Raw genomic sequence first — 13,943 nt, 5'->3', positions numbered from 1 at the left:
GTCATGATACCAAAAGGCCCAACTATTTCCTGCCACAAAGTAACATTTCAGAAATGTCTGACCTCGCCCGTCCCACGCGTCCGCAGAACTACAACCAGTGGTAGATCATTTTAACACCTCGCCGCCAAAATGTGGAACACTCTCCCACCCACCTGCGCCAGACCAAAGACCTCCTTACCTTCAGGAAACTTCTCAAGACCTGGATGTTCGAGCAGTAGCAGCACCTTCCCCCCACACCTGCACCCCCTCCCCTCCTCAGTGCCTTGAGACCCTCACGGGTGAGTAGTGCGCTTTACAAATCCCTGATTCATTGATTGATTGAGAAACTGTTCAATAGTAAGGAGCTGATTGGGGTGCCAAAGAACATGCTGTTTGAGAACATACTCTCACCAAAGAAGCAGTACTTTAAAGGAAATAGCTTTGATGTTCCTGGGAGTGTCACACTGCCTGAACTGAAGCGTTAAAAAAGGGGAAGAGGGTTTTGAAGATGGCTGGTCCACCAATCCATGGCATTTTTTATTAAGATCTAGACATCAATCATTAGGAGACGTATTATCTAGAATAGCTGATGAGGCAGCCTTGGGATACACTGCGAGGCATATTATGACTCCTGGTAACAATTTTCGACGGAAGCGACTTTAGGACTAGTTTAGAGGAGGGCAGTAATGGGGCCTTACCCAAAACGGTGGCTGTCCAGTGCGCTGGCCTTTATTTTTTCTCTCTCATCTACAGTTCAGGCAAATGTATGCTTTTATTTTAATCAAATGTATGATTTCAGAGTTTTTTTTAAAGAATTGTGAATATATTGAGAGCATTGTTCATCAGGAGCAGATGCTAGTCATCGTTTAGAATATTTCACAAATACAAAGTTGTGTATATTTTGATCATTGCCTGTTTTTATATAAAATAAATATATATTTTCATTACACAAAGGAAACCTTTACACAAGCTTTTCCGGTTGTTTTCAGGAGCATTCCCATAGCTCAGTAACCACGTGTTATCACCAATATCCACAAACCTTTTTAAAAATGAAAACAATCCCTTATTTGTGAACCTTCAAGGCACTGGGGTTTACTTGCAGAGTCACTTAATAACAAAAATGTTACAATGAGCCTAAAAATACATGCATACCATCTCGGGTAAACATTGTCAAATTATTCATTGCACACAGTGCGTGAATAGAGCTTGAATCAGCCGTGATCCAATCACATCACCTGGCAGCTCGATCCCACAATTCAATGCAAGTCTGTCCATGTGCAGTGTGCTAGGGCAGTGGTTCCCAACCTGTGGTCCCGGGACCCCTGGAGGTCCGTGAAGCCTCTTCATGGGGTCCGTGACTGCTTAGAAAATTGTTCTTCAGCTTTCAGTAATGACTCAGTGGGGGGTCCCCGGATTCCAATAATGATTCAGTGGGGGTCCCCGGGTTCCAGTAATTCTAAATTGGGGGTTTACAGAAGTCAAAAGGTTGGGAACCACTGTGCTAGGGCATACTGTGTGCGACTTGCTTTGCCACAACCTGTAGAGAGACTAAATGGACTTGGAGACTCCCCTTCCTCTCACCAGAGCACCCAAATTTAATGCTTCATTTGAAAACATTCATTTTGGCCACTTTGCAACCTGTTTGGAAGGAACCAGATGGTCAGAGGGTGTCTCAAAGGGTATGGACACACACATGAGACCAAGGAATTTACTAGTATGTGAAGTGCTACCACTTCAGGTAGTCATAAAGGCCCTTTTCCTGAAACCCCCAACTCCCTATTAGCACAAGTGTAAAGAGGACACAATACTTTCCTTCTGTTCTAACATTGGCTACTCTGTGAATATTTACATTTTAGATGTATGAGGGTCAATTGATGAAGGCATCTAAGAGTAAATTTAGTACTACCGGAGTACTACTTAACCTACTCATGAATGTCTTTGTGAACTGGCTCCTTCTCTGGATGCAGCAACCCATCAGGGGATCAAAGGTACAGCCTCCCAAGCCACTTCAGACAAGTATGATCACATCTGCAACTTCTGAACTAATTTCCCTCCATCCTCCATGTAAGATGGTTCAGCATAATATGTTCAACCAACCCGCTTCTGTCTCCATTATCCTCATCAGCGGTCCCATACTATAACCCAATTCCTGTTCAGAGGACCTGGAGGAGGATGGGCCCCCTGCCTTTCAACATGTCTGTGCATTTACTGCCACAAAACTATAGTTAAATCTCATTGGGAAGCGGCTTGTTACTTTTGAGCCCTGATAAGTGTCCCTTCAATCTGTTGCAGAGAATAACGACCACCACAATGTAGAGGAGCTTGTGTTCTGAAGGGGCACTTCTGAGGTGTCATGGCTCTCAGCATCAGGGGTGGGGGGGGGATCCTGGTTAGAACTGTCTAAAGCTCCATGAAGAGTGTCCTTCATGACCTGGTGGAGGGGCAGACTATATAGCTGAACTCCCTCACCTTAAAGTTTTTTAATGTGCTTGCTGGCACAGAAATTATGAGAAATTGCTATTCAAACATAACTGTAGCGTTTGACCTTGAAACCTGTCAGCAGTAAATGTACCTTTAATGGATTAAAATGCTCAAGTGCTGGTCTTATGAGTCGCAACTGCTCTTATGCAAAGGGCTCTGTCACCCAGTTGGATGTTGTTGTCACTGTTTAAAACTGCAAAAGTAAACAAGCAGATAGGTCTGGCTTTGGCCACCAGCCTTCTGGCAGTTCTTCTCTTGTTATGGTTTTTTCAAAAATATTGGAATATACCGGGCCCTCATCAATCTAAAAAAATATATGTATTTGCTACAAGTAAAAAGGTTTTTTTTTTGGTCTAAAAAACACATATCACTGTAGTACTCCCTGGAACTCAAGGGAACTGCTTAAAAAGTCAATATTAGCTACAAGAAAGAAAGGATGGGAAGGGAAGAAAGTGGAAGAAAGTAAGAGAGAACGAAAGAAAGAGAGAACGAAAGAAAGAGAGAAAGAAAGAGAGAAAGAGAGAAAGAAAGAGAGAAAGAGAGAAAGAAAGAAAGAAAGAAAGAAAGAAAGAAAGAAAGAAAGAAAGAAAGAAAGAAAGAAAGAAAGAAAGAAAGAAAGAAAAAAAAGTGAAGGAAAGAAGGAAGAGGAAAGAGAAAAAAGCAAATGAAAGAAAAACAAAAGAAGAAACGAGGAAAAAAGAAACAGGGAAGGAAAGAAAAAGCTAGGGAGAAGGAAAGATGGAATGATATAAGGCAAGCAATGGAAAGAAAGGAGGAACAAATGAAAAAAGGAAAAGAGGAAAAGAGAAAGAAAGAAGGAAAGATGGATTTAAAATAGGAATGAACATTTAGAAGAAAAGAAAAAGAGAAGAAAAGAAATAAAGAGCAAACAAAAGAGAAAGAGAGAAAAGAAGGAGAAAGAGAAAAGGAAAGAAAAATAATAAAAAATGCAGGAATGAAAAAAGCAAAGAAAAAAGAACGAAAGATGGAAAAAAGAAAAAGAAGGAAAGAGAAAGAAAGAAGTTATCTGAATACAAAACAGTTTCAAATGTACACAATCTGTTCTGCTGTGAAATAGCAGCAGTCAGAAAAGCAAACACTCTAAAAGAAATTTGCTACAACAACGGCAGGAGATGATATATGATAAAGATGGAATGTGCATCAGAAGTATCCTGCTTTCACATCAGGCTCTCAACACAAAGGCAACAGCAACATAATTTTACATTTAAAAAAATGTGCACTGAAGGGAACTATCTTGTGTCAGATATGTTCTTTGTGAGAGAGCAAAATGCAATCTTTCAAAGTGAAGTTAACTAGTGGCTTAAGTAGGTTGACCTTCTCCTCCTTGCTGTATGCTCTAGTGGGCATACGCGAAATGAGAATGACATCATCAGACCAACGGATGAACAGAGGTGGCTGAAAGCCCATAGATGTAAGTATATTACACATATTTTAGGAAATTCAAAAGGACTTGACTATTGCCTAACCTAAAAAGGAAATAGATTTTATTTCCCTAGAACTTGCATACACAGAGTAAGCTACAGGATGCTCAAACTATCAATGTGACAGTACTGCCCTTTCAGGATTTCTTTTTATTTATTTTTTTAAGAACGAAGGCGTCCTGCACTTTGCAACAAAATCTGTAGCACCACTGATAGGTCGTCAATAATGAATTACATTTAATTAGGAAAGTGACAACACATTGCAATTATGTTAGCAAGCATGCAGCGTTCTGGAACGCTAAGCAGCATGGTTGAGTTTCAAGAAAAGTAAACAAAATATAAAATCACAAGGACGTTTGTATTGTTAGGTGCACAACTATGAAGCTCATTCTGAATGTGCTGATATTGCATCAGGTAACTCTTCGCCCAGACCAAGAATTAAATCAGAGTACAGATAACTCCAAGGGGCCACATAGGTCAGCTGAGAAATTATCAGAGAAATCGACAATACTAGTTGCGATTACTCTGGCAGTTCATCACGAGTACCTATCTGATCTGAGCAAGTGTAGTCTTCAGGTGAAAGCAACAGATCAGGCGACTTACTGTACATATCTCCAGTCGCGGCTCGCAGCGCTAATGCAGGGCGGGTGTGGCGTGGGGTGGGTGGTAGAGAGGGGGTAAGTGGGGAGGGGGAGTGGTGGTAAATTTAATTATTACATTAAAAAAAAAAAAACGTACTTCCCGTTTCTGCAGTCAGGCACAGGCTCCCAGCTAGCCCTGCGTCCAATCCTGACGCTGCTCAGAGCAGCATCAGGATTGGCTGGAAGAGCCCACCCAGGGCACTCCTAGGCAAACTGGGAGCCTGTGCAGGCTCTCTCCAGCCCAGTAACTGTGTTGCTGGCCTGGAGAGAGCATACTGCGCATGTATGTTTGGCCGGCCCAAGACAGCCAGCCAAACATACATGCGCAGTAAGGTGGCGTAGCCCCTTTCAGAACGAAAGGATAATAAACAAAGTTTGATGCTTCTGCTGCTGGCGGGGTGTGGGCGACGCTCCTCCGCCCTAACAGAGGAGCCACCCCTGCATATCTTGTAGTTTTTGTAGGCCAGTTATTTCTGCTACGGGCCCATTCAGAAGTAAAAGGCCACTTAAAATTAGGGCATATTTGGCTGTGAGCAAGAACTGAATCACCAACCTTACCAAGAGCAGTAGAAAAAATGTACGAGTCGTCATTCAAGCAATATCACTGAAAGTTTCACACGTCAAGAAAAAGAACCAAGAAAAACTGTCTCTTACAAAACACAGTGGTTTCATCAATTATTCTGAGTTACTGTACATCATCTATAAAACATTTGTTGTCTCCTAGACCACTTGAAAATGTATCTACAAGCGAGAACCTTACACAACACACAGTTCAAAAGAGCAGTTGTTACAGACTTTAGATTGTTTCCAAGTAAGGTCAGGATTTTTATACAAAGTAAAAGGCATCAACAGAATTTATGTTACTTACCTCATCCACGTTCTCAAATGCATTGATGACGTCGTAGGGCAGACAGGAAAGCAGGTCAATCACGAACCAGGTCTTCAAGTAGTTCATGCGGATGAGCTTTGGGTCAGAAATGACTTCTCCAGCTGGACCAACGAATGTAGTGTGAAAATTAAGAACAATATCCACCAGAAAAATTACATCCACAATGCTGTCCACCACGAGCCACGCAACATTGTTCTGCTTTGTTTTGAAGGACACATTGTATGGCACCAGGATAGCGGTGTAAAACGTTAAAATCAGGATGACCCAGTCCCAGGTGGTCTTGAAAACACAATAATGTAAAATGATATGAGGGGGAGTCTTTGGCGCCTCTTGTTTGTATTGTGGAAGAATTTCAGACCCCAGTTGCAGTACCTAGGAATGAGAGACAAAAGCAGAATGAGTTCTTATTTGCAGTTCATGTTAGAAGTAGAAACAAGAATTGACAAAGCCAATAGGTCTCATCTTTGGGACCTGTTGGATTTGCCAATGGTTTTAGCTATGCTGTAAAGTATGCCCAATGCTGTAAGGAAAGTGTAAATACACTTTTTAGAAGGTGCTATACTATAGCATTTGCGCTACATTTTAGACATACGCACTCGCATGACTACAAAATGCAGAGCTTTTTTTTTTTTTTACTAAAGTGTTGGTGGAAGCGAGCAACACAGAGGGCCCAGTTGGTGGGGGAAGCAACAGGAGAGACAGGAGGGCAAAGATGGGTGGAAGCAACACTGAGGGCAGTGGTGTGGTGAAAATTAACAGGCTAGAGAGGAACGTGAAGTGGGCTGTGCCGAAGCACACATGCGAAAAAGCAACTGGAAAAATATAGGGGTGAGGAGGAGAAGCAACGGAAGAGAGAAGAGCGCAGATGGGAGGCAACACATGGGCAGGATGAGAAGAAGAAGCAACATGTGATAAATCAATGTGTAATGAGCCAGGAAGAAGTACATTGGTGAGATAGAGAGGAGAAGAGAAGCACAACAGGGAGCCAGCTGGAAAATACATGCACTTTTGAGGAGTTCTTAAGACAAAACAAAAACACAGATCCCTAAAAGTGAGCAGTGGAAGAACACAAGTAAAGTGACACTACTCCAGGGATGGGAACAGACAGAAATGGACAAAGCAAGTCATCAAACAGCTAGAAAAAACAAATGTGTATGGTAGGAAATACTACCAATGGTAAGTAACAAGGAGTCTCTAAGCTAGTGCATGCTTTTGGTAACTCCACAATTTGTCTCTCAACAGGGCATGTGCTGTTTAGTAGGCTCAATCTAAAAAGTATTCCCCAATATATGGAAAGTAGTTGTAGGCTAAAATGCGCATTCCTATTTGCTCACGATATGCCACTGACTTGTTGGACAAAAGTATTTGCCGTATTTCAGTCCATTCTGTTATTCTTTGGATGTACATAGGGCACAAACATCCAAGGTGAGCAGTAACCAATACACCTACTAGGAAATCCGTCAACCTTATAATACCATCACCTGATTTTTCTTATTTTTTTGGGTAAATGAGGACAGTGAAGTGACTTAAGGCATCATAAACCTATTGAGGCAGACAGACATATTTTCTGTAATCCCTATTTCCACCTCAGAATGGGCCTGCTTCGTAGTTTCATCTCGGTCTTATATATGTTATGTAGGAAATCTATGGATAGAGTCCTAGTTCCTCTGAAGTTAGCCTCTCATGTAATGAAGAACCTAAGGTATCAAACAGGAAACCTGGATCTAAAAGCAGTTGTTCCCCAGACGCTCAATCACAAATGTTACCTCTTACCTATCCCTTCCTACTGTGGTGAAATGTTTCTATTGCGGGCTGCAAGTTGCTGGTTTTTTTGGAGGTTTCAAATAGAAAGAGCATTTTCATAAATGCATCAGCAGTGCAAGCTTTCCCATTACAGAACAGTAGTCTATGCAGTTTTATTAGATGTGCTCCTTATATTTTAACCCCAATAACTAAAACACTTAAGAACGCTCTCTACAAGGCATACATGAACTTAAATTACTTTGGTCAGAAAATGTTCTGATGCAAGTATTCCCAGAGCAGATACTGCCCTGCATAATTCGTTCACGACAGCACCCGTGCAAGCACTCGTCTCGGGCAGACACATCAAAGCCTTCGGAGTGCACGGCCCAGTACACACCCAGTACACCAGTAATACCAGGAGAGCCGCTTCCCTGCCGCATAAAGCAGATTCAGCTGTGCAGCGTCAGTTCAGGCTCCCAGTACAGCAGCTGGTAACTCCTGCCTGCAGACACATAGTAAAGTAACCCCTGTGCCTGACCCAAGAAGATCTCAATTATTTGATACCATCTGCATCCTCGAAAAGCAAACAACTGTAATCGGGAACACAAAAGCAGAGCTATTGACTTTCTAAACGTTATTGTTTGTTTACACGCACAATGTAATAGAAACCCCTTAGATGCACGTGAGGCAGTCATGGATGTGTATGGGTGGACTGGTGTGACGAGGTGGAGGAGTGAGTGTGGGTGGATGCATGCATCAATGGATTGAAGGATGAATGCATGGATCGGATGGTGGTGGGTGAATTGCACTAATGGTTAAATGGACGGGTTTATGGATTTGCTGTTTGGATGGAAAGGCAGACAGAGACAAAGAGACAGAGAGACAGGTAGGCACATGAGAGCAAACAAGAAGACATACTAACGGGGAGCAATGCGAACAGACAAATCAATGAGCAACCAAACAGACAGACGGACAGGCACATATTGTTTAGTGCTGAATTAAAGTATGAAAATCTTGTGGTGCTTACCTTTCAAACACTACAGACATGCGACAGTCGGCAATAATGCTCTAGAAAACATTGGTATTCTGTTAGCGGGAAAGTGTTGAGTATGAGGAGATATCAGTAGGAGTAAGTAGGGGTAAGTCTGTGTGCGGTGCACAGCACTCTATAACTCACCAAGAGGAGTCATACACACACAGATCCTCCCACTGCGCACACATGCCATGCCTCCTGCAGCAGCTGCGGCCTGTCCTTTAGCGGAGGGGCCACACTCCCCCACCTTTTGCCCCTCATGGAGACTCTGTCAGGCTGAGCAAAGGTCAGCCTGACAGATACACTTCATGTTCAGGTCAGGCAGCCAGGAGCGAGACATGCACGATTTGCGCAAACTCCTGACTGCCTGAGCTGAACTTTGCTGGGCTGAAGAGGTCACAGATCCTATGGTCATGACCTCCTCAGCTCAGCAAAGGTGCCTCAAGGCCCTTCCCCTCATTGATGAGGGGAAGCATCACCGATTGACTTCGTCCTGGGTGCTTCAGGTTTAAGCCCTGAAGCGCCCAGAACGAGTGTCAATCAGTGACACCTCGTCACAGAGTGGGGTGGGGTCAGAAGTCTCACTGACCCCATCCCACTATGTGACACATTAGGACTGCTGCCTTCCCTCTTTGGCTGACCTACGGTCATCCAAAGAGGGAAGGCAGCAGTCCCAACCCTCCTGGGACCTCCAAGCAGAAGGTGTGTGTGTGTGTTTTTTTAAAATGAATGTTTGGTGCGTGCATGTATGTTTGAATGTTGATGAGTGTTGTGAATGGATGTGCGTGCGTGCGTACGTGTGTGAATGAATAAGTGTGAATGTGAGTACACTTCCCGACCGCCCCCTCCCTCCTAAAATTACCGGCCACCCCTGTCCTGCACAGTACACTCTGCCGTCTGCACCCAAACACGGGCGCTCAAGAAGCGTAATTCAGTGTTCTGCATAGTGAACAGTGCTGTGCTTCCTGTGCAAATTGTTCTATATTAGGATGAGCTACGCAGCTCAGTCTTATCCTGGAAAGTACATTGCTGTTGCCAAAACCCAGCTCAGTTGCCCATTTACTGTAGGCAGATGAGGCGAGAGAGCACTCTAGCACATCATTGTGGGCACAAAAAACGATATAGGCATAACAAATCAGAGGTCAGCATTCCACCAGGAGGAACACGGAGGCAGTAGTACACAGGTTTTGTTGTAATGTGAGTACATCTGGCAACACAGACAACGGAGAGGGCGGATTGGCAACATCCACAATGGAACATGAAGGAGGGAGAGAGGGAGACGGTTGAAAAACAAGCACTCTGATAGAGTGCTTGAACACAAAGAAACTCCTAATTAACAAGATGGCCGTTCCACAGCCTTTCTACGTGGTCAAGATGGGATCTGAGATTAGGCACAACTGATAGGCTGAATGCCATAGCTTGATTTACATACTGAGAGTCCCAAGCTATTATCGGTTTTGATGTTGAAACCCAGACATTTTCGAATTTGTAGGGTGTGTTTTATACATACAATCGCATCTTCAGTACATTGCTGCAAAGTTCCCAAAAAATAGAATAAATATATAATCCACCATGAGTTACCAAATACCTGAAATAGAGCCATTTATAAAGAAGCAGGAGGGTAATACTTTGTAGAGCAGGGAAAGCTCATCACTGAGGTCACAGGCAGAGTGTGTCTGTCACTGGGGGGAGGTGAGGGTGGGTAGGAGGGAGCCAGCACATGCACCCCGTAGAGTGAGACCAGTTCCTAAATTGGTGACCAGTGTATTTATATCTTAGTCCATGCTCTTGGGCACAACCAAACATGAAAAGAGGCATAACACGGACAAATGGAGAGAAAGAATATGAGACTGACAATGGAGCCAGCCTATGGGTGGCCTGAAGCCTACAGATTGAATACAACATGTTTCTTCGAGCCAGCGCATTCGCTGTCTAGCCGAGACCTAAAAACTACAGAAGAAATTGTTGAATTGGCCTTGCAAGAGTGTATTTGTACAACCTCAGATACAGGCACATTTTGTAAAGGTGTTAAATGTGTGCCATGTCAAGTGCAGCACAGTAGACCTCTTTGCCAACACCTTACAGGGAACAGGTTGATGCCACACTTATTTGGTTCAAGAAAAGCTTTGTGATTCCATAATGATATGTGACGGTGGCAGACAGATCTATGTTGGCTCAATGGGCATGCAAGCATTGTGTCTCCATTATTTTTTGCTGCTTAAGTGAAGAGGTTATTTACATCCAGTGCTACAAAAGTGCATATAGCCACATAAAAAGCCAAATTATTCACTATTATGTACAACTTCCAGGCACATCATTTCCCATTGTGTCTTACGATGAAGACTGAATGATGCAAGCTTTGTGATTTTCTGGTCACACTTTTTGGCTTTGTCTTTCACCACAATTCCTGCAGCACACGTATGAATTCACGCCCAGATACATGCAACCAGACTTTTCAAGGTACCCCATCCTTTAACCTGTAGGTACAATGTAGTCTATCCTTTAAGCTGAGGGTACAACGAAGCGCATCCTTTAACTTTAGGGTACAACAAATCGCATCCTTTAACATGAGAGTACACTGTAGACAGTCCTTTAACATGAGGGCACAATGTATCCCATCCCTTAATCTGAGGGTATAATGTAGCTCATCATTTAACCTTAGGGTACAATGTAGCCAAGCCAGTAACCTGCCGGTAATTGTACTTGACACTTCATGTGGAATGCATATGTGACAGTTTATCAGTAACAGAATTACCTAATTAGGGGCCATATGTACGAACACATTTTCTCATAGACATAGAATGGGTAAAACTCTTTGATACATCTGGCCCTAGGTGTGTAATTTGGCTCCTGAATCTAAGTTCTCTGTGTTTTATTTTACTATTATATGTAATACTTGCCTTGTAATGGGCTTGCAGAGATCATGCAGTAGAAAGCATCTTATTTTGGTCACAGGTCAAGAACACTATGATCCCTCTAAATTGTGCTCTTTATTTTCTCTTGATATATTTGTAGGTTTTCCTTACTAACAGTCTAACAACTGTGGTTTATTAGGGGAATATGTCATCCAGGGTGTAAGAATGGATCTAATTTAGCAGGGTTAAAACCCAAATTATTCTGTAAGAGAAATGTGTGACACCAGAAGAGTCAAAGGATGCACCAAGTCTGTGCCTGGCTGGTTGGTCTTTTTCCCTTCCAGATCCTAAATGCTTGCAGAGTTCTATGTAATATGAGTAAATGGATAAACAGAGGTGAGCGTAAGCTATTCAGACCTAACCAGTCAACAGAGGAGTTATAGCCCACTGGTGGCACATGAAGAAGGCAGGAGCTACAATTACTTAAATCCACCTCTTTAGTAGGGACAACATGAAATATGGAGAACAATCTATAAGGAGAGCACACAAAGGAAATAATAGAAACTCTTTTCAAAGCTCAGCAGGAACAAGAAATTGGGCAAGTCTAAGTAGGGCCTCAAAGCAGAAGCGGTCTATAAATGTTCTTACTAAACAACTGGGAGAAGTTGGGTTGTTGGCTGAGGGTGCTGAAACCCTAATCAAGCAACAGCCACAATCCGTATCAGGGTAAACCACAAAAAGCCACTAAATTAACCAGTCCTTAACTCTCCAGTAGCTTGACACGAATGCAGTCAGGTTTAACGTAGAGGCAGTGTGTATTATGTATAAATGCAGCTCTTAAACAGTAATAACGTGAAAACACAATAAAAGAAAAATCCCACACCAATTTAGAAACAGAGTAAATTTCAATAAATTATGTAACACCGAAATAACAACAATCCAATCAGTAGAACTAGGGTTATACATTCTCGAAGTTTACAGTTAAAAATAAAAAAGCTAAAAGATCAAAGCACCAACTGCGGACAACTTCTCTCCCAAGACTGGGGCTAATTCAAAAGTTATAGCCAAACACGATGGACCACGGTTTGGATATAAAAAGTGGAGGTCTCCACTTCCATTCGGACTTAGAAGAACTTTTGAAGAAAATGTCTGAGAAGGTAAAGTTCAGCGTGGTAAGGCAGGTGGTGACCAATCAGAAGGAGGCATGGTCGTCAGGGAGCCGCTGGATGAAGTCGCGATGAAGCTTTCTATGTTTGGACTTAATGCCTATTTTAGATTTCACCGGACAGGTTACTCCATCACAACGGACTGATATCCCATCCACCAAAATATAAATCTCATTATTCTTATGGGATTTATATTTCGGCAGACAGGATATCCGTCACCGTTGTGACGGAGTAACCCCTCCATCAAAATCTAAATTAGGCCCTAAATCTCTTTTATGCAAGTCAATCTCTCCAGCTGGACGAAGCTGCAGGCTGTAGCCAATTAGGGCTTCACAAGACCAGATACCCCTTCTGGGAAGAGCCGTTGAACAGGATTTACTGCTGCAGAGAAGAAAGTAGCTGCTGTGAAGTCAGGCCGACGGATGATACAATTTAGGAAGATCGGTGAAGAGGTAGGCCCTGGTCTCCTCTTAGTTCTCAGAGCACTTTTGGCTGAAAAATTTCTACGCCCTACGTTTTGAATCTGGGATAGCTGGGCGCCTTTAGCACCACTTCCAAGGATCCAGGACTGGAGGGGCACCGCTTTAAGGGTCAGGACTCACTCATTTTAGGTTCTGATGTGGGGTCAAGATGATTGGAGCCTTTTCTGTCCATGAGGCTCTGATCAGGAGGCCAGCCAACTAGTCCTTGGAGTTATTCTGGAAGTCTTGGGTTAAAGCAGAAAAGCGGGTCTCAAGCAGCAGGGCAGTCTTCTGAGCCACAGTGTAGGCTAGAGGGATCAGGGCAGTCAACTTAGTGTAGCAGGGCAGTCCTCTGAAGTACACAGCAGGTAACGGGCAGCAGGGCAGTCCTCTGAGGATTCTGCAGGTCCAGAAGTGAACTGAAGAGTGGGTCTGAGAGTCCTGATTTTATACATGGAAGTGGAAGAAGTTCCTGGAGTTTTCCCACAACAGAAGCATCTAGAATTCACTACCTCTTTGCCGTGGCCCCAGTCTGTGTGAAGTTCTGTGTGTGTGAGCTGCGTCAGGGTCTTTGAAGTGTAAGTGGAGCTGTCACTGCCTCCCCCCAATCCTGCTTCAATGGCCCATCCTGCCAGCGTTCAGTCCCTTTATTGTGTGGCTGTCTGGGAGGAATACACAAAGGCCAACTGCCACTACACATAGCTTTGTCACCCATGAAACAGGCCTACCTTATGGGCGACTTCATGTAATACAAAAGGGAGCATAAGGCCTGTAAAGAGGGTTATTTTGCCAAGTTGAACTGGCAGTGTAACACCACATACAGGTTATATGGGCAGGACTAGGACATGTTTTAAAGGGCTATTTAAGTGAGTTGCACAATGAGTGCTACGGGCCCACTAGTAAGCATTTAATGTACAGGCCCTGGGTACTTGTAGTACTACTTTAATAGGGGCTTTACTAGGGGCTTTTAAGTGCCGTGTTTTAAGGAGTGAGAATGAGCACTTTAGCAGTGGCTAGCAGTGATAAAGTGCACAGAGTCCTAGGGCCAACAAAAATGAATTTAGCAAAACAGGACAGGAGAAGGCAAAATGTTTGAGAATGACCCTGCACAGAAGCAAGCAACAAATGATAACTGTTAGTCACTCACTCATATAAATAAAGAACAGAAGACATTTTGACCGATCATACTTCTATTAATCTCCCGCACTCACTGAATCAGTGAGAACCAGACACACCTTCAACTAATACATGGA

At 43.2% G+C, this 13,943-nt stretch overlaps 1 protein-coding gene across 1 annotated transcript in view; it reads right to left on the bottom strand.

Moving 5' to 3' along the window:
- The window catches only part of KCNH1 (potassium voltage-gated channel subfamily H member 1), an 849,123-nt gene that overhangs the window by 517,077 nt on the left and 318,103 nt on the right, over positions 1-13,943 (bottom strand). The window contains exon 6 of the mRNA XM_069236535.1: positions 5,412-5,804. Coding sequence (XP_069092636.1) covers positions 5,412-5,804 — 393 coding nt within the window. The remainder of the gene's footprint in view (positions 1-5,411; positions 5,805-13,943) is intronic.

This window comes from Pleurodeles waltl, chromosome 5 (genome assembly GCF_031143425.1).
Source record: "Pleurodeles waltl isolate 20211129_DDA chromosome 5, aPleWal1.hap1.20221129, whole genome shotgun sequence".
Lineage (NCBI taxonomy): Eukaryota > Metazoa > Chordata > Amphibia > Caudata > Salamandridae > Pleurodeles > Pleurodeles waltl.
The sequence above is the reverse complement of the archived record's forward strand: the minus strand, read 5'-3'. Positions and strand labels throughout refer to the sequence as shown.